Source organism: Malurus melanocephalus, unplaced genomic scaffold, assembly GCF_030028575.1.
Source record: "Malurus melanocephalus ecotype Western Australia unplaced genomic scaffold, MMel_1.1 scaffold_103, whole genome shotgun sequence".
Taxonomy (NCBI): domain Eukaryota; kingdom Metazoa; phylum Chordata; class Aves; order Passeriformes; family Maluridae; genus Malurus; species Malurus melanocephalus.
Window position 1 is genome coordinate 715,247 of NW_026623335.1, and position 20,441 is coordinate 735,687.

General features: G+C 42.9%; 1 protein-coding gene across 5 annotated transcripts in view; it reads right to left on the reverse strand.

Annotated features, from left to right (window-relative positions):
• Positions 1 to 20,441, reverse strand: part of RREB1 (ras responsive element binding protein 1) — a 121,603-nt gene that overhangs the window by 14,725 nt on the left and 86,437 nt on the right. For all 5 annotated transcript variants that reach the window (XM_057369124.1, XM_057369125.1, XM_057369127.1 and 2 more), the window contains 2 exons: positions 9,388 to 9,577; positions 5,114 to 7,841 (listed from right to left, as the gene is read on the reverse strand). In XM_057369124.1, coding sequence (XP_057225107.1) covers positions 5,114 to 7,841; positions 9,388 to 9,577 — 2,918 coding nt within the window. The remainder of the gene's footprint in view (positions 1 to 5,113; positions 7,842 to 9,387; positions 9,578 to 20,441) is intronic.

Genomic DNA, 20,441 nt, shown 5'->3' on the forward strand with positions numbered 1-20,441 from the left:
GTGAAAGTTCCTTGGTTTTCTTCCTCTTCCTTTGTTATTGCTTGGTGACCAGCCACAATATCCTGGCTGCAAGCTCCCCAACAGCAGGCTTTCTCTGGAAAAGCCTGTCACCTACGTGAATTTGACACAATTTCCATCAAAGCCACAGGGCACCTCTCCACTGACTTCAGTGAAAGCAAGTCCCATATGTTGAATAAGCAATWAATTATTTTCCCTTAGGAGAAAGATTTTCATGTCTGTAATTCATTTAAATGACTAGAACATTTATCCCTGAGAAGGGACTGAGGACAAGAAAAGTTGAAAGAAAAGCCAGGATCATGCAATGTAATGTGCAAAGCAATCCAGCAAGACATCTTTGTGATGAAGAAAGAGATCGAGAGGTTAGTTACTTGTAACAGGAGAGCAGCCCCTATCACACCTTGTACCTCACACCCAAAACCTCTGAAAACGCACACACCGCCCACCGCCTGCCACAGCCAGCAGCCTCTTTGATTCAACACTGTSAGTATCTCTCTCACTTTCATCTTCCCAAAGTTGGTTCTGTTCTAGTTAACATCTCAACTCGTACCAGGGGTTCCCCACATCTCGCAGACATCTCAAGAGCTGCTTCTTTCTCTTAATTTAGATGCATCATGGTACTGCTTTTTGTACACTTTCAAGTCACACTTTCTCTTTAGATGCCTGCTAATTAAACCATAAATTTATGGCTACAAATACCACCACTTTTTGCACTTCTATCTGGCTTCATTCACAATGCAAATATGAAACTTCAAAGTTGAGCAGAAATCCTTTTGCTTCAGGATAGCCCAATTCCTCTCCACATTACTTTTCAAGCATGCAATGACAGGATTAACGAAGGATTAATTACTTGAAACTCAACCTGCATCTCAGGTCACAATTTTCTCATCTTTTCAGCCTTTAAAATGTTTGTATCAATCAAGTATTTGTCATAGAAACCAATACCTGCAACAGATAAAATGTTTTTCTTTCCATACAGATATCCTAGTTGGAGGTCTCAAAACCTAAACAAAAATTCTGATTACTGCGCACACTCCAATCCTCCCACCCTGAAACCAGACTGGTTTCCAAAAATGTCACCTTTAAAGGCACAAAACCAGAACACACAAAAGACCATTTTTCTCTGCATTTGTCCCTTAAAGGCAACTGCTCTCCTGACAAAATATACTTACTCACTGGAAGGTAACCTAAAAAGTCAATGCGATTTGATTTTTTCAATTATTTTTTTTTCCATATGAATAGTCATGGCCTGTATTAAAATACATCTGGGCCTAAATATTGACTTGGGACTGACTGTAAATTTTGGTTAGCAGCACAACAGGACTAGTCTAGTCTGGACATTTCATGAAGCCAGTCATTTGAAGGGTGTCTTYTTCAATATAAAAGGTCATCTGAATAATCATAGCATGTAAGACCAGTCCTTAAGGCATCTCCTGCCACTGCTGTCCTAGCAGAAACACATTATTCACCATGGYAACTACAACTATTGCAAAGTAAAGATGTTTACAATTTCACTTTGACTTTAATCATACAAGTAAAGAATAAAAATGCCTTCAGTCCTTTTTTTTTGTGACTCCAATCAACAGGAAACATCCAAGTTCATGGGCTAGATATAACAGTATTCTATTTTTTTTTTTTTTTTTTTTTTTTTTTTTTTTTTTTTTTTTTTTTTTTTTTTTTTTTTTTTTTTTTTATCGATCTTTCCTTGTACAGTTTGTTCCTGTTGCAGCAGCAAAATGAAACAAAACAAAACAAAAAAATATCCTCTGCCATTAAATCTCACTTTTTAGAAAATTTAAACTTGGGCCAAGTAAGACCTGCCAGCACCCCTCTGAAAATATGCTCAAGAGATTCTGTGCAAACCAATTAGGATATCTATAGCAAACTAGTGCTTAAAAAAGACCATCACTGTAATTTTATATTGAACCTAGCCTGATTCGCACYCTATAAAAACAACTGCAAAATCAACTGCATCACCTGCAGGACACATCTGAGTYACTGTTCTGAGAATTTAAGAAAGTCAAGAGCAGAAGGGAAGGGAGAAAACAAAGGCAAAGCACGTTGAACATAGAAAAGCAAATTATACAGTAAAGACATCAAGAGAAAGAAAGTGTTAAAAGCAAGTGTTCAAGCATGTTCAAACAAAACACAACTACTGTGTAAGGCACTGTGCAAAACTAAACTGTGCCAAATTCCCAGTGTCCACTTGTGGGCTCAACATTAAAACAAAAACCACTGAGGAAGGTRTATGCTTCTCCATGAAAATGGTTTTTTGAATTTAAAAAAAACACACACACTGGTGCTGAGGCAAGGATAAACAGAGCAAAAGCTTCCACAAGAGAGCCTTCTGGTCACATGAGGGATGTGGGTTACTGGTAGCATGTGCATTTTTGCACTTTCACAGAAGGGAAATATGATCTTGACGTCAAATGGAAGGAGGCCTCTGTGTTGAAATTTTATTGAACATGAAAGACACATCTGCAAAAATCTTTTTATGTCTGTATGAATGCATCAGTTCAAAACTCACAATACACAGATAACACTTACATACTCAAAATTATATACCTTTTCCTCATCCTAACGTAGACCACTTACATGAAYTATATCTCAATAACAACAACTTACCTACAAATGATGTAGAATGGCTGCTGCTTTTTATCTCAAACAACTACTTTGGGGGGTTTTGATAGCAGTGTTATACAGACCAGCCTGCCTACTGTGATTGCCTATGGATCACATATCCAACATACACACTTTGGAAGCAGATCACCAGGACTCTCATCTATCCCATTCACATCAGCCTGTTAGTCCTTTTTCTACCCAGGTCAGGGAGCAGCCATCAGGCCCAGGCAATAATAAAGTTCCCCTTTTCTCTTTTCAATAAGATTAGCAAACAGATTTTTTTCTTAACTCCTTTTAGAAAGCAGAGCTATCTAACAAGTCCCTGCCTGTGCTATAGGTGGGGACAGGAACGCTGCGCTGCACTACAACACTGTAGATTTCTCCACAAGAAAACCAATTTGCCCACCCAGAAGATAAAGCCAAAAAACTGCTGCATCTACCACAGAGCTGCCAAACTCCTTGCATTCCACCAGCACCTGACACCTACCACAAAAACACACGGCTCGCTCCACCTGAACGCATCCTTGAGCTGACTTTGGTACCGCCTCTGTGGCCCAAATTTCTTCCACCTTCCCAGCTTACTTTTCCCTCTCCCCTCCAGTAGGTCTCATTGACACTGTTGCCACAGGGGAGCTGCTGGATACTCCCAGGTTAGAAAGAGAATGCTCATGCCACCTGAAAGCAGATGTCCCAAGGCCAGCCAAAGCTTGCTGTGGGATAGTCCTCCCCGTAAGTCTCTCTCAACACTGAGATGATGACTAGAGAAGAACTCAGTATTATCACTGCCAGAGCACACCAGTTGGAATCTGACTATTGCCACTGCTGTAGTATCACCAAAAATCCTGTATCTGTGGTGAGGATCCAGACTTATTACGGTCACAGCGGCTTGTCCTCCTTCTGGGGACTGCAGCGCAGGCTTTCTAAAAGGACGGTGTCTCCTTCCAAGCCTGGTGGTCATAAGGGAGACAAGTTTTACCACTATAATTCATGGCTGAGTGCATTTTCCTGTCTTCATTAAGGGTTTACACCAATGCTGCTACCTTGGAAGTCTGCCATCAATAAGCAGGTCAAACCTCTTAGTCTGGGAAAAGCCTCTCCATTGTTTTCTGTCTCACRAACAATTCTTCAGTAACTATGTATTTTTTTTGGAGACCAGGGTGTTGGAAAACAATTCAGATACGAGTAAAGAGCTCTCCTTCAACATTGAAAGTAAACTGTATGCTTAATAAGATGAAATAATTTGGTCTCTGTGGACCAGAAAACAATAGCTTCACTGTTGCACTGATACCTTCCAAGTTATGTCCTCGTGTCACCCAGAGCAAACTGTAATGGGACTGGTCCACAGCTCAGATTCCCTTTAAACCTCTTAGCTAACCTCTTTTACCTCTTCAGGTTTCCCTCTTTAGCACACACATGAATCAGTCACTTCAGGAAACCTCAATTTCTTTAAAAAAAAACCCCAAACTTTTATAAGGCTATACTCAAATCCCCTATGTTTCTTAAAAAATCCCTGATTTTTATTCTTTATGCCATAAGTCAAGATGCATAATGAAGTAAATAATATCAACAACTGTGACTGACTTAAAAGGGAGCAACTGCAAGTAGAGCTTTGTCCTCTCTCTCTCAAGCAGGATGAGAATCTACTAATTACTTTATTACAGTGTGGGTGGAAGAATGAGTGAACTTCAAATCAGCACAGCATTCAAAGCAGTACTTCCTTTATAGTCAAGAATGAAAAATAACCCCAGACCTAGAATAAATCTCCATACCCAATTCCTCTTTTTGTTTACACCAGGTCTGAGGTTACTCACACAGCGGCACAACACTAGAGATTCCATACACATCTCCACACCTTAGGGCATGTGCCCACCTTCAGTTGTCTATCTATCTCTGAGGAGAAACTTTTCCTAGAGGCAAGCTATTACATAATGCTCAGGATGAGCAGTTTCTCGCATCCTCCCTCTTTGATCTGTCAAATAAAAGCCACCGCAAGGAAAAAAACCACTCTATTATTTTATTTTCCTGACACAGTTCTACACTTACTGGCTCCCATTTTTAGAGATCTTTTTATCATTACTGATGCAGACAAACAGCCATCAGAAGCAGACAAACAAACCACGTAAGGCACAATGAAATATTCAACACACATGTTCCCCTTCAAGACAAGACAATAATAACAGAACAACTGAAACCTGAGTCTTTTTCCAGCTACGCTAAGTTATGCCACTGAAGTCAAATGAGTATTAGCACTTTTATTTACCCTCTGATACTCGAAGGCACAGAGATTATTCCACTTCTGAAAATTCTACCACCACCATTATGCAACAGCAACAGCTAGGGATTAGCAAAATAATAATGAAGAATACAATTCAGATATCAGAGAAAGGAAAATTCCTCTATGGAGAGGCCCTTCCATAGCAAACAACCTTTGGGAACGACCTTCCAATCTACTGTGAGCACAAAGCAGTCTTACCTGTGTGAGTGAGCATGTGCCGCTGCAGGGCATTTGCCCATGGAAAGACTTGAGGACAGTAAGGACAGGGGATATTTTGCAGACAGTCTGAATAAGCGTTCCTCTTCCCTCTCAGCAGCTTATCCTTGGCAGTTTCCTTCTCATCCTCACTTGTTCCATTTCTGCCGCTTTCTTCCTTGAAATTGTCAGTGGACTGCAGAAACGGGCTAAATTTGTTAGTGTCTGTGGTAGCCAGCATCTTCTCTATGCTGGCAAACTCCCCACTTGACTCCAGATCCACATTACTGCTAAGTTTAGGCTTATTTTTTGTTCCTTTCTTTCTACCTCTTTTCTTAGTCAACCCAGCATCAGCAACGGGAGACTGCTCTGGATCACAAGCCTGAGACAGGTCACTGGGCAGGCTGGCGTCTCTCTGAACGGTGGTCACGATTGTCACTTTAGCTTTGGCGTTCCCTGATTTGTCACACCCAGTAGAGCTGCTCACTGCCTTGGGACTGGCATCTGCAGCCTCTGTTTTCAGTAAAGTGGGAGCAGAAGACACAGAAGAAATGATCTGTGCAATGGAAGCCAATGGTGGCAGCTCTTTAGTTACTGAAGGCTTTGGCAAGAGAGGTGGTGGTGGTGGTTTAGGCCTCAGAGGTCTCAGCAAGGCAGAATTGCCAGGGAGAGCTGGGGAAATGATCGGGACAGTCAAATGCAATGAACCTTTCAGTGGCTGGGGATGTCTGACACCCCGGTTTGTCTCTGAGTTCCCATTGGCACCAAAAACCAAAGGACACTGCAGACAGTTATAGGCTTTATCACTGTTCCCAGAAGCAGCCAACTCTTGACAGGGGGCATCATCTTTATCCTTCTTCAGGATTTTGGGGATGGACAGGTCGATAGGCTCCATGGAACAGTCATAAAGGGACAGAGAAGAGCCGAACAGGTTCTCCTGCTTCACTTGCACAGCACTCAGGCTTTTGCTCTTCTGAGAGAAATCTAACGGCTCATCAAAATCCATCGGGAAGTTGCCCACAGGTTCACGTTTGATGGAAACGTGAGATGATGTTGCCAGCAAGAAGCCATTTTGTGGCTCCAGGAAAGGCGTCATGGGCTTGTGGTCCATGTAAGTGCTGTCCTCCAATAAAGAAGGGTCTGTCTGGCTTTCCTGGGCGCTGCAGTCCACCATTAAGATGTAATTCTCAATCTCCTTTTCTTGCACGTGCAAGTGTTGCTTGAGGATGTGGTGAATGCAATTCCTCTTGGCCGAAAAYGCTGTGCCACACTCCTTGCACTCGAATGGCTTCTTCTTCTGGCAGCCACTGTGAGTCCTCATGTGAATGCGGAGGGCCCGGTAGTGCTTCAGGTCCTCCCCACACAGCTTGCACACCGTGTCTGGGGAGCAGAAAGCATCCACCATCTCTGCAGCATTGCTGGTGACATATTCAATGTTCTTCTCAATATCCTTCCTGGTCACTTTGAGGTGCTTCTTTCGCAGRTGCCTCTCACAGTTGGCTTTCACTGTGAATGGGTAGTGGCAGATTTTACAGATGTAAGGCCTCTCCCCGCTGTGCGTCCGCAGGTGCCGGATCAGCGCCGCCTTGTCAGCCGCGATGTAGTCACAGATGTTGCACTGATATGGGGAAATACCCAAGTGAGAACGGATGTGAGCTCTCAGGACACCAGAGAAGGCAAACACCTGGTCACAGAAACGACAGGGGTACAAAACTTTCCTCATGGTTGGGGCCTTCTTGTTTGCTGCCCCTGCRATGATGGCTTTGAGGTCTCCTTCTGTGACTTCTTGCTTGATCTTGGTTTCCATACTCAGAGGCAGGAGAGCTTCAATGATGCTGTCCTGCTCCAGCTGTGTCTTCATCTCATGCTGAGTTAAAGGCTCTACTTTGGGTTGGAGGAGCAATTGTGAGGAAGGACTTGATTTGGCTCCTGGTTGGGGAAGATGAGAGTTGGAGGYGCACTCCACTGAGTTCTTGATCAGCCTCAGAGGGGGAGGTGGGAGGCTTGGGCTGATGCAGCCAGGGGAGGCTTGCTGGGCACTGATAAGAGGAGGAGGTGTAGAGGTTGCGACAACTGTTCGGGGCGTTACCAAAGGCTTTGGCTTCAGCGGAGGCATATGTTTGAAAATTGACTGCACCGGGACAGAAGGTGCCTTAGAAAGTGGAGGAAGACTGATTTGAGGAGGAGCAGAAGAAGCCATCTTCAAGATCTGCTGAATGTCTGCCAGCTCAATGGCAGACTCATTGGAGATGGGTTTCACCACAATACTGCTGTCAGGCTGGATAATAAAACCCTTCTGGAAAGGCTGCAGTGAGAGAAGTTTTATATTTTCTTTTGTAGGGGGAAGGACTGAAAATGACCCTCCCATGGAGGCAGCTTCCAGAGGAGAAAGACTGAGCAGGCTGGTGCTGCCGGGTTCCTGAGGTAGGTTACTCTTCAGTGCTCTGAGCCGCATTTCTTGGACCTCGTCTTGTGTATTGTCCTCCTGCTTGACAAGCTTGATGTCTTTGGTGTACTGCAGGCCCAAGGATGCCATGAAGGCTTTCTGGTCTGGGTTCTCACCGGGTAGGGTCGTGGACTGTGGCTTGTGCTTGTCTTTTCCCTGATCCACCACATGAGTTTCTGTGTGCAGTTTGAGCGCCGAAAGCATGGGGAATGCCTTGTTACACATCTCGCAAATAAATCGATGGAAGTCACTGATGCACCTTCGCAAATTTGTTTCACACCAGACCTGCAAGACACGCAAAAGTATTTACAGTGGGTATCTCAAACTGGAAAGGAATCACACGCTACTGCAAAACAAAAACAGATCACTCTCTCTTCCACTAAGTTAAGGGGTTTAGAGTAGCCACCACCTGGGTGGCATGGAAATATTCCTGCTCCACAGCCCCTAGTCTCCTAAAGRGTGTATCTGAATTAGGGGCTGATTCTCCAAAAGTTTCCTTCTATAAAGGCAAACTCCTTCAGAAGGCTATTCAGACTCTCAAATTCCTTTCCATCCTACACTTCCCTATTAGAAAATTCCCTTGTGTCATTGACAGGACAAGAGCCTCAGCAGACTACAGAGCAAGGAAGCTGGGCAGTAGACTACCTCCTTTAGCTCTACAACAAAGAAACCAGGANAAAAAAAAAAAAAAAAAAAAAAAAAAAAAAAAAGCCATCCAAGAAGGCAAAACAATATAAACCAACCAAAATAAAATTCCCCAAAAGCAGATCAATGAAACTCAGAGCCTAAAGCAGAGCCGTTTTTGATTAGGGACGTCTGATTACATTTAGTTCTCCCAAGAAAAATACTAGTAGAGGGCTGGCAAGATCTTTATAGACTCTAAAAACTTCACAAGTCTTCTCTCACAGTGCAAGCAAAATTATTGCAGAAGGAAAATACTATTAAATGCCTTAATAAATTTCAATGTTTGACATTAATTACAGAAGAAATAAACTCAAGTTGTTCAAAAAGTGTTTTCTTTTGATTATGTAAGTTTTATACCAAAACTGTAACAGACTGACAGAATGACCTACATGCTCCCCTGGACCAGCAGCAAATTTCGAGTCTACCACCCTGCAGTCAGAAGAGTTGGAAATCAACGCTTTAAACCCAGAAGAATAAGTGCAGAAACTAAGCATGGTCCTGCTGCATTTTTTTAAAATAGATATGCAGCTTCTTCCAGGCCCAAACTAAGGCAGGCAAAGTTTGACAGAGGGAGGAATCATACAACCCAACAGAAAGCATCATGCCTCTCAGAAAAATATTTACAGATTACCTCTGTGCCTTTCCCCAGCCACTGTCCCTCAAAGGTGAAAAAYCTCAAACCTTACATGAGGAACACTGTAAAATGTTTTGTGAGGAAATCACTCAAGAGGTCACTGTTTAATAAGTAAGGCAACTGCTCAAAGCCTTTTGTAATAAAAACTTTCATACCCCAACTACATCCTTGTTAGAGTAAACTAAAATAAATAATGTCTTCCTTACCATGTGCACTCCCTATTGATTTCAGGTGCAGGGTTTTTTGGGTAGGCTCAAAGGGGCAAGGATCTAATATGACCAAAGTTTTCTTTTAAAAATTTTTTATACATCTTTACACTGATAGTTATCCACTGGAACGGTGAAAAAAACCCAGTGCCAAGAAAAATAAAAGGCAGAAAGTGTTTGAAGCCTACACAAACACTGGTGATGTGCTTTCCACAAAATATTTTMCATGCAGGACACATCTTTCAATGACTTAATCAGATAAGCACTGTAGCAGCTGGTACCTTAAGCTATRAAGAACAGAGAGTACCTGAGAAATACGAGGGAACTTCCTACARGAGAAGTCCGTGAATCCCAAGTCATGGAAGCCTGCTGGAATCGAAGGGTTGTTCTGAATGAAAGGCTTTCCCATGGGATCTCTGGGAAGCTGCTTGTGGATAACTGCATTATGGCGCAGTAAGCCCCGATGAGTACGGAAGGTAATACAACAGATGTCACACCTGGAAAGGAATAAAATAGAAAGTACTTACTGACGGCTGCAAGCTTAAGAACTAACATTCTTCTTGCACTAGGACATCCTCTTTCCTCTCACCCCATGATACCAAGAATCTYATAAATGCAAAACAAAGCCACAGCGCGTCAGAACCTACCACCACAAAAGGCCATTTCGGTCACARTCACTTTCTACCAGCTTCTAGCTAGTAAGTCCACTGGAAGTTCAAAGAATATGAGAATTGACAAACTTACACAGGCAGATGGTAAAACGGCAGCAGACACCAAAGCCTTGTGAAAACCTTTTCATCGTCCAACCAAAAATATTCCAATGRCCTTATACCATTTCATATTAACTGAAAAGTACCATTAAAATAAACGACATTTTTAAAAAATGACAAGGAGGCCACATCTGACCTAAACAAGCAAATATACAAATAGCATCTTTCATAACCACTGCTTAAAACACACTACTGCACACCACTCAAATACCTGTGTGTGAATCTTCCTCAAAGACGGAAGATTCCATCCATAAACTTTCAATTATTTTTTTTTCAATGCTGTTATGAGAAATTGACTGTTTTAGAAGGAAAACTAGTGCTCCATGAAGGGGAGAAAGGTCAGAGGAAGAAGGCCTGTAACAGGTTCAACACTTTTGACACTTTAAACCCYCCTTCACAGCCAGTTTGCCATGAAGAAAAATGCAGAAGCATTGTCTTTTCCTACTCACACTTTATTGCTGTGATTTCTTGTTYTCCTTAAGTTCTCAAATGCTAAATTCAGCTAAACAAGGCTTTCTCACATAAAGCATTGAATTAAACAAACAAAGCTATGCTGCAGGCAGTAAGCACTATGCAGCACTATTTGGCCAACACGTCAACAAAGCCTATTGCCTTTTAACTATTCAGAATGTGAGTTCTGCAGCATGACAGGTCATGTACACTCTGCATTCAAAAAGTGACAGAGTTTCACTCAGCCTCAAGGTCCTTGTGGTTACAGGTCCAGCTCCCAACCAAWGTGTGGCTTTCCCAGAAGCAAGACACCAATGGATATGAGGCAATCACATTTTATCAGTGAGAATATTGTATGCACGAGGAGTTTTTCACATCTGCCCCTGGCCTTAGTTCTCCCCATACTGTCTTTGCGCTCCACATCAAGGAAAAGGACATGTGCCTACTCATTAAAAAAACATCCTGCAATTAGAAATGACTTCTGACAAAATCCTGAAACCACCCACTCCCTGTCCTGTCCCTAACAAACTCCCATTGTTGTTCTTTTTATCACTACATAAACTCCCACAGCCATTTTTTTATTCCCTGAAAACGAAGAGATAACCAAGTCACCCACAAAGCAACTGGACTCATAGTCCCTAAGTGGTGAAAGAAGCAAGTGTGAAGTGYATATAACACAGCCATTGTTATCACAGTACCCAGAAAGCTTGGACATAAATATTATGCGCTGAAGGTTTAATCTGTTTTAACTCTCCTGTCAATTCACTTGCATCCTACCTTTATAATTACTGCTGACATGGTTCCTGCATTCCATTAAATACYGAACCAATGCCATTTACAAAGCTAATGTTTACTTAAAGAGGTATGCCAAATGTGACAACAATCTCAGGGAGGGGGAGATGGACAACACGTAGTACTTCTCCAGCATCAGGATCTACAGCCCTCCTCCAGCTCACCCAGCAGAACCTCTTCTGTGGTGCAAAGCTTTCATCTTCAGTGAAAACAAAAACACAACCACCAAAACCAGTGGGGAAAGGAGAGCAAAAACCAGTGGGGAAAGGAGAGCATTAAAAAGTTACAAGTGGTCACCTGAAGAACTTGCAGGATACTGAAATAAATTGTTTTTAGAGGTGATGAAAATGCCTTGCATGAAAACAAGAAGTGCTTCTGGCATGCTCCTCCTGTTACATCAATATACAAACAAGGAGGACTTGGAAACAAAACTCCTGTACCATCAGAAGCATTGTAGGCTGTTCTGCAGAGGGACAGACCTCGCCTCAGGGCATCTTGAAGCATCCCCAGTGTGCCTGGCCTCCCCMAATGCAGCATCCTCTTATGTGTGACAGGGCAGGCACAGCTACCAGTGATGGCACCACAGASTTACTGGGAGCACTGACTCCGGCCACTGTACCCCCAAGATCTGGGCTGAGCAGGAACCAGAGCTCCTTATCAAGCAGCCAGACCTCCCACACAGCAGGGAGGTGTGCCTTGTGCATCTTGCACTCCCACATCTCTCTCGTGCAACATGCTGATTTCCAGCACTACTTTATTTAAGGCTCCCACCAAAAGCTGCACTTGAGAGTTAATCTTTCAGAGCAAACACCCGTGTGAAAGTCCTTCACAGTACACCTGTATCAACTGCTGTGCCTCAGGACAGTAAAAATTTGCAATTTAAAAATACTGTTTTCCATGCAAAGGGAACTGCCTCCCCTCCCCCAAACAAAAGCAATGTATCTTGAAAAAGGAATATAAACTCTCTTTTATTAAGTATATGCATTTTTCTCCTTCTTCCTTGATTTTCTTTTATGTTCCTTGCTGTCAGTGAAGCAGAAGCAAACAAAAAGAGAAACTGGGAGAAAGATGAAGCTCTTTTTCCATTAGGTCAAAAAGAGGCACCTGGCTGAAAAAAGAAACATCCAGATTAATCACGTGTGTTGTCTCAAGTTGCAGGCTCTTCAGGGCATATAAATGCACCGTGCCCTGGCTCAGCACCTTGCCCTGGTGGCACAGCTTAGAGAACTACAGGGGAGCTGGAGMATGGGAAGGAGCTGTGGATACCGTGCCCTTCTCTGTGGTCCAGGCATGGACCCCTAGCAAGCCCAAGAGCAGTTTACAGGTACTAAATGTCAAAACCTAACTAGTTAAYGCAAGCATCACACTGCATTGATTAAGGCTTTTGTTAATTTAAAATGGAGTAAGCTGCCATGTTTAACAGTGCATTAACTGGAACCATTAGAGTTTTTTTTATGGAAATCTAACTATTAATTTCTCTGTTTTGTCATTAGTACAATTTTCCATCTTTGGGTAGTGTCACTGCCTACAGTATTTTTAAATCTAGACTCACAGTCTAAGAAGGACAAGAGAAAGGAATCGTAGGTGATATGAAAATGTTTAAATCTTGTTTAAATTGCTTTAAAAAAAGAAGTTTAGTAACGCTGGAAAGTCTAAAAGTACAGCATATCAAATAAAGCATCTGAAACACATGGTAATAGTTTGCTCATGATGAACTTTAAAAAAACAGAACACCTTTCAGAATAGCCTCCCTCTGCTTAAAATTTCACAAGTCTGCTCATGTGCAGTTACAAGTCAAACATGGATGGCAGGGCTGCAGAGAGCAGTGATGGGAACAGGTTCTGAGGTTGTTAGCAGAACAGGCMGAGCAATGGCTCAACACCTGTGAAGAGATAAAAGTATTCTACTTGTAAGGTAAATTTCCAGATGTATCTAATAAAAGCTGTTGTGTTATCATGTGATTGCCAGTCYTGGCCACAGTCTTCTATTTTTCTATAAATATGATTACAGAGTAGGGAGAAAAAAAGGCTGTTCAGTTGAATAAAAAGGAAAAAAAACTCTTTTTAGCAGATAAGGCCCCTTTAAAATTACTTTAATTCTCAACTGCCTTTATGTCTTAGAGTTGCTCATATCTGTAACAATGCAAATATAACACTAGAGCTCTGGCTTGCTGGCAGAGGTAATAAACAAGCAGGTAAGGAAACAGAACTCCTAAAACACAGAAGCAKAGCCAAAATACAACAGAGCAACAACCAAGCTGCCTTTGGTGCTCAGGCCACAGGCAGGTCTGATTAATTATTACTACACCCGTGCACCTTTTTTTTTTTTTTTTAAAGCAGACAAGATCTCTGTAAATACACACCATTAAAAAGCTTTCTCCTAAAGTTAGTATTCTTGAAATCTGTAATGCTAATTAGTATATGAAAACATTTTAACAGGCTTTAAGAAATAAAGCTCTGTGAAGATTGTTCAAGGGGCAAGTCAGGATCTGCTACACTTTTGACAAGTGGCACCTCTGCAAGTAAAGTTTACATAAGCAGTGCCTGTTGCCTTGCATCACACTCTCCTCTGAGACAACTCCAATTTGTCAGCAGAGGAAATAGCTTTTCTTCTTTAAGAAATGGAAAGACATTTTCGAAAGGAAATGAAGAGCCAGATTTTAAGCAAAATCAATCAGTCTTGATTTTGATTAAGAATAAAGCAGACAAGCATGCAATCATTTTTGATTTTATATTTCAGTAGTTAAGATGCAAATGCCAAATATTTATATTCGCCATTATGTTACCAAGAAATTAAACAAACACTATGCTCTGCATTAACCAAGACTGTTGGTGGGAAAGTGACATTTACCATTATTCTACATGCACGTCTGAAACCACTGACTAAAACCTGAAGTTTTCACGCAGYTCACTAACACAAAATTGCCCATATTGTGGATGTCACCAAATAAAAACTGTGTTAATTTCTAGGCCTTATCTAAAATAAATAGCTTGGTACCACTTTGCTCCTTTCCTGTCTGTGTTCTTTAGCAACTTCCACAAAAAGAAACAAGGAAAACAAAAAAAGAATGAAACATATCCTGAGACAGAAGTCATTAATACACAAGTTAAGTTGTCTAACTCCTCCCACTGAAATCCCTAGTCTGTACTGTGCATTTTTCTACCTCTGTTGTTATTATTCTGCTTTCTGTCTCATGCTATTTGCAGAATTAATGTGGCTCTCATGAGCGAAGAAATTCCTAAGCTGACCTAAAAATAATACAASGGAGTAGAAGAGAAAGATGGGTGATTCCCTGCTGATGACTCAGGTCCACACTGGCGGTGGGAGCRGGCTCCCAGCCTCCACACTGGAATGACCAGCTGCAAGGGAGGCTGACAAGGAGGGGGAGATGGAAAAAGGATGCTTTTAAACACAAGGGCTTTCACCATCTATGAAAGAAAAATTAGCAGGTTACAGACATATTCCCCTTCAGGAAAGGATTCCTTTCCTTYGCTTTCACTTCTGCGGCAAGGCAAGGGAGAGATGAGAAAGAGCCAATTGGTTTCTGCTCCTGTGCAGCCCCACCCAGGTCCAGACACTCATCTCCTTTTGGATAAAAAAAAAATCCAAAAACAACCCTTCCTGGCCTCCACACCCAGGGCCCTGGGAAATAACATCYAGCAGCCACACTAATCTCTCCCATTTGCTGCAGATGAGTGATGGAAAAACAGCAGTGCTGCAAAGCCCGCTCCTGTCTCCCTCCCAGGAATCCCTGTAGGCCTGCTTGTTGCCCCACAATGCCCATTCCTGCCTCCCACCCCGGCAGCATCACAGTGAGTCTGACCCCGAAGGACCTCCTTCTCTCCCATCTCGACCTCGCCCACCGCAAGCAGCTCAGCAGCACCAGGAGCCAACTCCCTGCCAGGCACGATGGGATGGAGAGGCTCCCGTCCCCTCCCCTTCCCTTGTGCCTAAGGGGCTGGGTACAGCCCGCTAGCTGTTCTGTGCACAATGCTTCACAGCCTCAGCAAAGGAGAGACATGGCTTTTAACTTTTTCCCCCTCCCACCACCCCACTGGYTGTCTCATTTTATTACCAATGTGTCCTGTCACTCTCTTTAATCCTCTCCCTCAAAGAAGCCACCCTTGGGTGCAGCTGAGGCTGAACCCCATGCACGAACCCTACTATTAATAGACAGATGCACAGCGTCATGCACATTCCTACAGCTGCGCTGTGGTCCAGGCGAGAGAAGTATCGTGTAGGAGCCAGGACAGACCCGATATAAACCAGGGTGATGTTGTGCTTCAGAAATTTGTCAGCATGCTGCAGAGCCAGTGCCTGCACCAGTGACTCCCACCGTCTGAGTAACTCCAGTGAAATTAAGGGCTGTAAGGTTTAATAAAAAAGCACAAGCCATGCTGGTGTAATGTTTTAACTTCCTTTGTGTGAGAGGAAAGAAAAATGAGTAAGAACTTCTCAACACTGTAATGAATTACTTTTACCAGCACACTTCAACAGTGCCAGATTTAAACACCTCTCCCCTGGTGGAACAATAGACTAAGTCTACTATTTACTTCAACAGAAATAACATGCAACTAAGACAAAATAATGGGAAAATGGGAGATGGCCTGCAGACACTACACAAAGTAGTTGTTTTCTCATAATGACTTTTTACTTAATAAAGGTCAAAGTTTAAAAAACCAGAAGTGTCAACAAATTGGCTGGACAGAATCAGAGTGTTGAAGATCAGCTTAAATAACAATGAAGGGTTTAACAGTCAGGGCAAACATACCTGGGGAAAAAAACCCAACTGATCAGTATAGTTCTCTACTGCTACAAAAATCAGAAGCTGCATAACATTCAGAAAAACAGCWGTTATTTGTGCACACAAACTCAAGTGAACCTTCTGATATTCTTTCAAGGTAGGAAATGAAAAGCTGTTCCTATCTTCTAACRTATCTTTCAAATATGGAAGCCAAGTACTTCCGTAATTTTAAAATTAATAACAAGAGTTAAAAAAAGAAATGTATGTGTCTACCATGTTAAAAAAATACCACCATTTTTCATGAGTAACATAAGGAGAAATACATCTCCAGGGTCTTCTCCATCCTATAAGCAGCCACTGATCACAACAGGGCTCACAAATAGGTGCAGCTGAATATGGACTGCAGTCCCTTGCCCTTATCTACATTGGCATGTGATGATATGCTCAGCATGCAGACATGACTGCCAGCACACTGAGCAGCACCCAGCATTTTGAGAGAACCTGCATATCAACAAATACTGCTCCTTGACTCAGGCAGGCATGCTAATAACCTTTTCTGGCTCAGCCCCTTTTCCCTCCTGCATGCCCTTTTACAAGCAGCTTTTCTCTAMAGTCAGCTTTGCAGTTACCCACTTTCTATTCTGGCAGCCAARCTCAGATATTCAACACCATGTGACACACCACGCAGTTTCACATGAGAGCATCACTCCCTGTGTCCATTCACCAGCCAGTATTTTTATCCGGCTGCTCTGGATTCCGAGTTTCCTCACACAATAAGCTCCCTGATGGGAGCTGACCACTTCTAGGCCAGTGTTGGACTCGCGCTGCTCTTCAGATGTTTCCCAGCTCTCTTTTCTGAACAGAAACTTCAGAAAGCACGTAACATGCAGTTCTGTTCTGCTTTTGCAAGACAACCATTTGCTCAGTAAAAGGATGCATTCAGCTTGGTTGCATACCCTCTCCTCTGCCTTAGCAGGAATTGCWTTGTACCACAGCATATCTCTGCTCACAGCATTTACCAGAGCTGGATTTCATCGTCATCAGCTGTCCCATGGAATTTGTCCTGCACTCAAAATGCTGCCAGCAAGAGATTAGGATTTGGTTCCTCGTTTCTATCAACAAGAAACAGAGCAAACAGCTTGAGAGCAGAGCAGAGCTGTCGGCCGAATCATCAATGTCACGCAACTGCCCCTTGTCACCCCCATTTTTGGCTATAACAGGTTCTGTAGCAGTAACTGTGTTAGTACTCCAGAGCAATTTCTACCTAAACTATCCTTCCTGGTATAATCTCAGTGACTAAAAAAGGAAGTGTTGTGGCCAAAATACAGTATGCCAAAACCAGASGTCAAGGAGGTCCATGAACATGTCTATGCTGGAGTACTCTCCACCCCTCTCCACCCCTCTGTGTAGAATACAACATCAGAATTATCCATCTTCATTAAAAGAGCACTATGTTTCTTATTTTGAAGTGCTAACAAGGAATGAGGCTATGTGCACACCAAAGTTGTGACAGAGAAAAAGCAGTATGTAATTACACTGAATGGCTGAATGAAGATGACTGGTCATTCATGCTTCAAGTTGCTTCCAATAACAGCAGTGACAACTACCAGGAAAAAACTTCTCCACCATGAACCCCTAGTTTTGTCTCACAGTAAAATTAACTGCAAACATTATCTAGTTTTCAAATACCTTCCCTCTTGTAAATTTGTAGCATCACTAACACCCTCTTTCCACAAAAGGCTGGCCACATATTCAGCAGTGTACTCCAGAAAAAGAAGCCAGAAGGATTAGTCTCTACTATATAAGGAGAGAAAAGATAGAAAGTGAATTCCTAAACTTGCTTAGATAGGCATTCACAAAAACAGGAATGACWCTTACAGGTATTTTTCTGGCTGTTTTATTTTTTYCCTTTTAATACTCAGTACAATGTACTTTTACCCAGTCACACTGCTGCTCCAAAAACAACTTAATCTTGAACTAGTCTTTTCTATTGGTGTGAATGATTGAAATCATCTCCACACACTTCAAATCCCCATTCATTTCTCTTCTTGGCTATTCTATCTCCCTAAAGCAAATGTGCAGAACTGCCTTAAGGAACAGTAACTGGGCAAYAAACATGTCAYATTCTAAGTAGTGGATMATTTCTACCCAAAACCCAMTTCCTTCTGTCTTGTCTTATATAGGGCTCCTAATGTGTACTGGCTAAAATGATTTAAGACTGGGACATAGGTCTAGGTGCCTGGCAGCACCCCATTATACACTGAAGAATGTGGATGTGCTGGAAAAGTGATAAACCTGATGACCAGCCTGACTGAATTGCAAGCTGCGTACGACAGACCTCTTCAATTTACCCCCAGAGTACAGAAGACCATACCTACGGCATTTAAGTTGTCCACTCCATGCTGGTGAAGCCAGGTAACACCAAGAACCAAAGATAGCATTTTCCACCTGTGAGTGTTTTCAAAAACAAACCTCGCAGTTGTTACCCTGGCAGAACTAGAGGCAGGCGACCACAGATACCAATGCTCATGGTACCCTGACACTTTCCCTTCCAGGGCCCACATTCTTCTGTTGCTGCGCCTGTTACTGATCTGTGAGCTCTACAAAACAATATTTTTTTTCCATGACAGTGTTCAACCTCTACACAATTTCAGCAAAACTTGGGCAGGCTGATTTGAAGAACAAGGTAGGCTGTGAACAGCTTTTGGTTTTCTTTGTCTGGAGGTTTTACAGAAGCACACAGCCCTGGGAGAAGAGAACTGCTTTTGCTGTCCTTGTAAAACTATGTCCAGGATTTGCAAGTTACAAAGCTTAATACATTATACCACTGTTTGGACAGGCTCTGAAGAAGGTCAAAAACTTAATCTATCCTGAATCCATTCACGGCAACAGGCATCTACTGGTTCTGGTCACCAGGTCAGCTCAGTGACATAGGCAGACAGCATCTTTCACACTGCAATATCTACTTACTTCTTGTGTCTTACAAAAATACAGCAAAATCAAATCTTGCAACTGGAGACAATACCACATTGAACCAAATGTGATCAGAAAGCCCCATAATGTTCATTAAGATGCAGCCTTTTACCACATTTACCACTGCACAACTATTCTGGCTGAGAACTGATGCTGGAATGAGTCTAAGAAMGGAGGTAACTGCAACACCATCACCAGCTCTCTCTTCCTCTCRGGAAGACACCCAGGCATGAGAGGCAGCATAAAGGTCTCCTTGCTGCTGCGAGGAAGGAAAAATTAAAAATACTTAAGCTCTTCATACAGCATACTGCACTAAACCTCCTGGAGAAGAAGGAGAGGAAATATAAAGAGCATGCTCTGGTTACARTGAAATCCAAGAGAGGAATTTTATAGTGCATGTACTTTTTTAAAAAAGCCACATGTTTTACTTTAAGCCTGTTCCATTGCATTTGCCAAAGACAAGAGGAGAAACCTAACATAGCATCTGTAAAGGTTTCTCCCCGGGAAATCCTCACATCTCCTTTGCTTACACGGCTGACGTTGCTCAGAGCCGTCTGTCAGGTGACCTTTAAAAGCACAGTTCCACGTTTGACAGCAACCCTGAGCCACAAAAGTTTCCAGAGAAATTACCCTGCTCCGTGAGGTTTCTCATTTTCCCTACTGGCTGCGCAGAGTTTCAGCTCTCTGCTAATTACATCAACACTCAGACACAAACTCACCAAAACAGACAGTGTCCTGAGGCCCCAGCTGCAGGGAAGCAGACTTCTTTAAATAATCCAGGTAGAGAGGCCAAGGGRGTCAGAAAGCACCCATGAGCCAACTCCCACTGCTAATGGGCAYTGCAGACAACCTTACTGGGGCCAGCTCATGTCATTAATTAGGATGCAGGTCCCAGAGCTTCAAAGGGACTGAGACTGACCAGGGGGTATAATGCCATGAAGGAGATGCAGTGCCACAGACCATTGTCAATGGGACAAAGGGCCCTATTATTGCTTGCAAGAGCAAGGCAGTTCTTATCGTAATTAGGAGACAAAGATGCACGATTTAGGATTTTACATAATCAAGAGATACTCTCCCAAGCAGGAGCCCCTCTCGCACAATCAGCGGATTAAGTATTGTTTATTCTGCTGCAAGTAAACAGTAAGGTGCTCCCTGCTCAGGGTTTTACATGAAAAAGCAGTTCTGGGCAAGACTATGGGGAGTGTCTTTTCATCTGACTTTGAACAGCTAACCCTGTGATTTAAAGTTGCTCATTTGACAGCATCCGGAGGGTGATGGCCCACCCTGTAAATTAGCTGCTCACATACTGATCCCAGGGCTGCCAGACAGCCTTACCTTTTCTGCTACTTAGCAGAGGGTGGCCGGGACAGACAGACTCAGACAGCTCTGGGGGCAAGAGGCTGTATTTACACAATAGCACTGCAACGGCAGGATTAAAGGACTATGGGGAAGCCAGGCAGAAGCTCCTGCCCACCTGGGCACCTTGCCACTGCATCCCTGAAGGGTGGCTGGTGCCACCATTAAGGCAGTGCACATTGGTGCACTGGAGCCAGTCTGCAATCGTTTCTATTGGAACCACTCAGGGAGCAAAAAGGACTCAGATGTTTGAACTGAGCCCTTAAAACCAAAGGC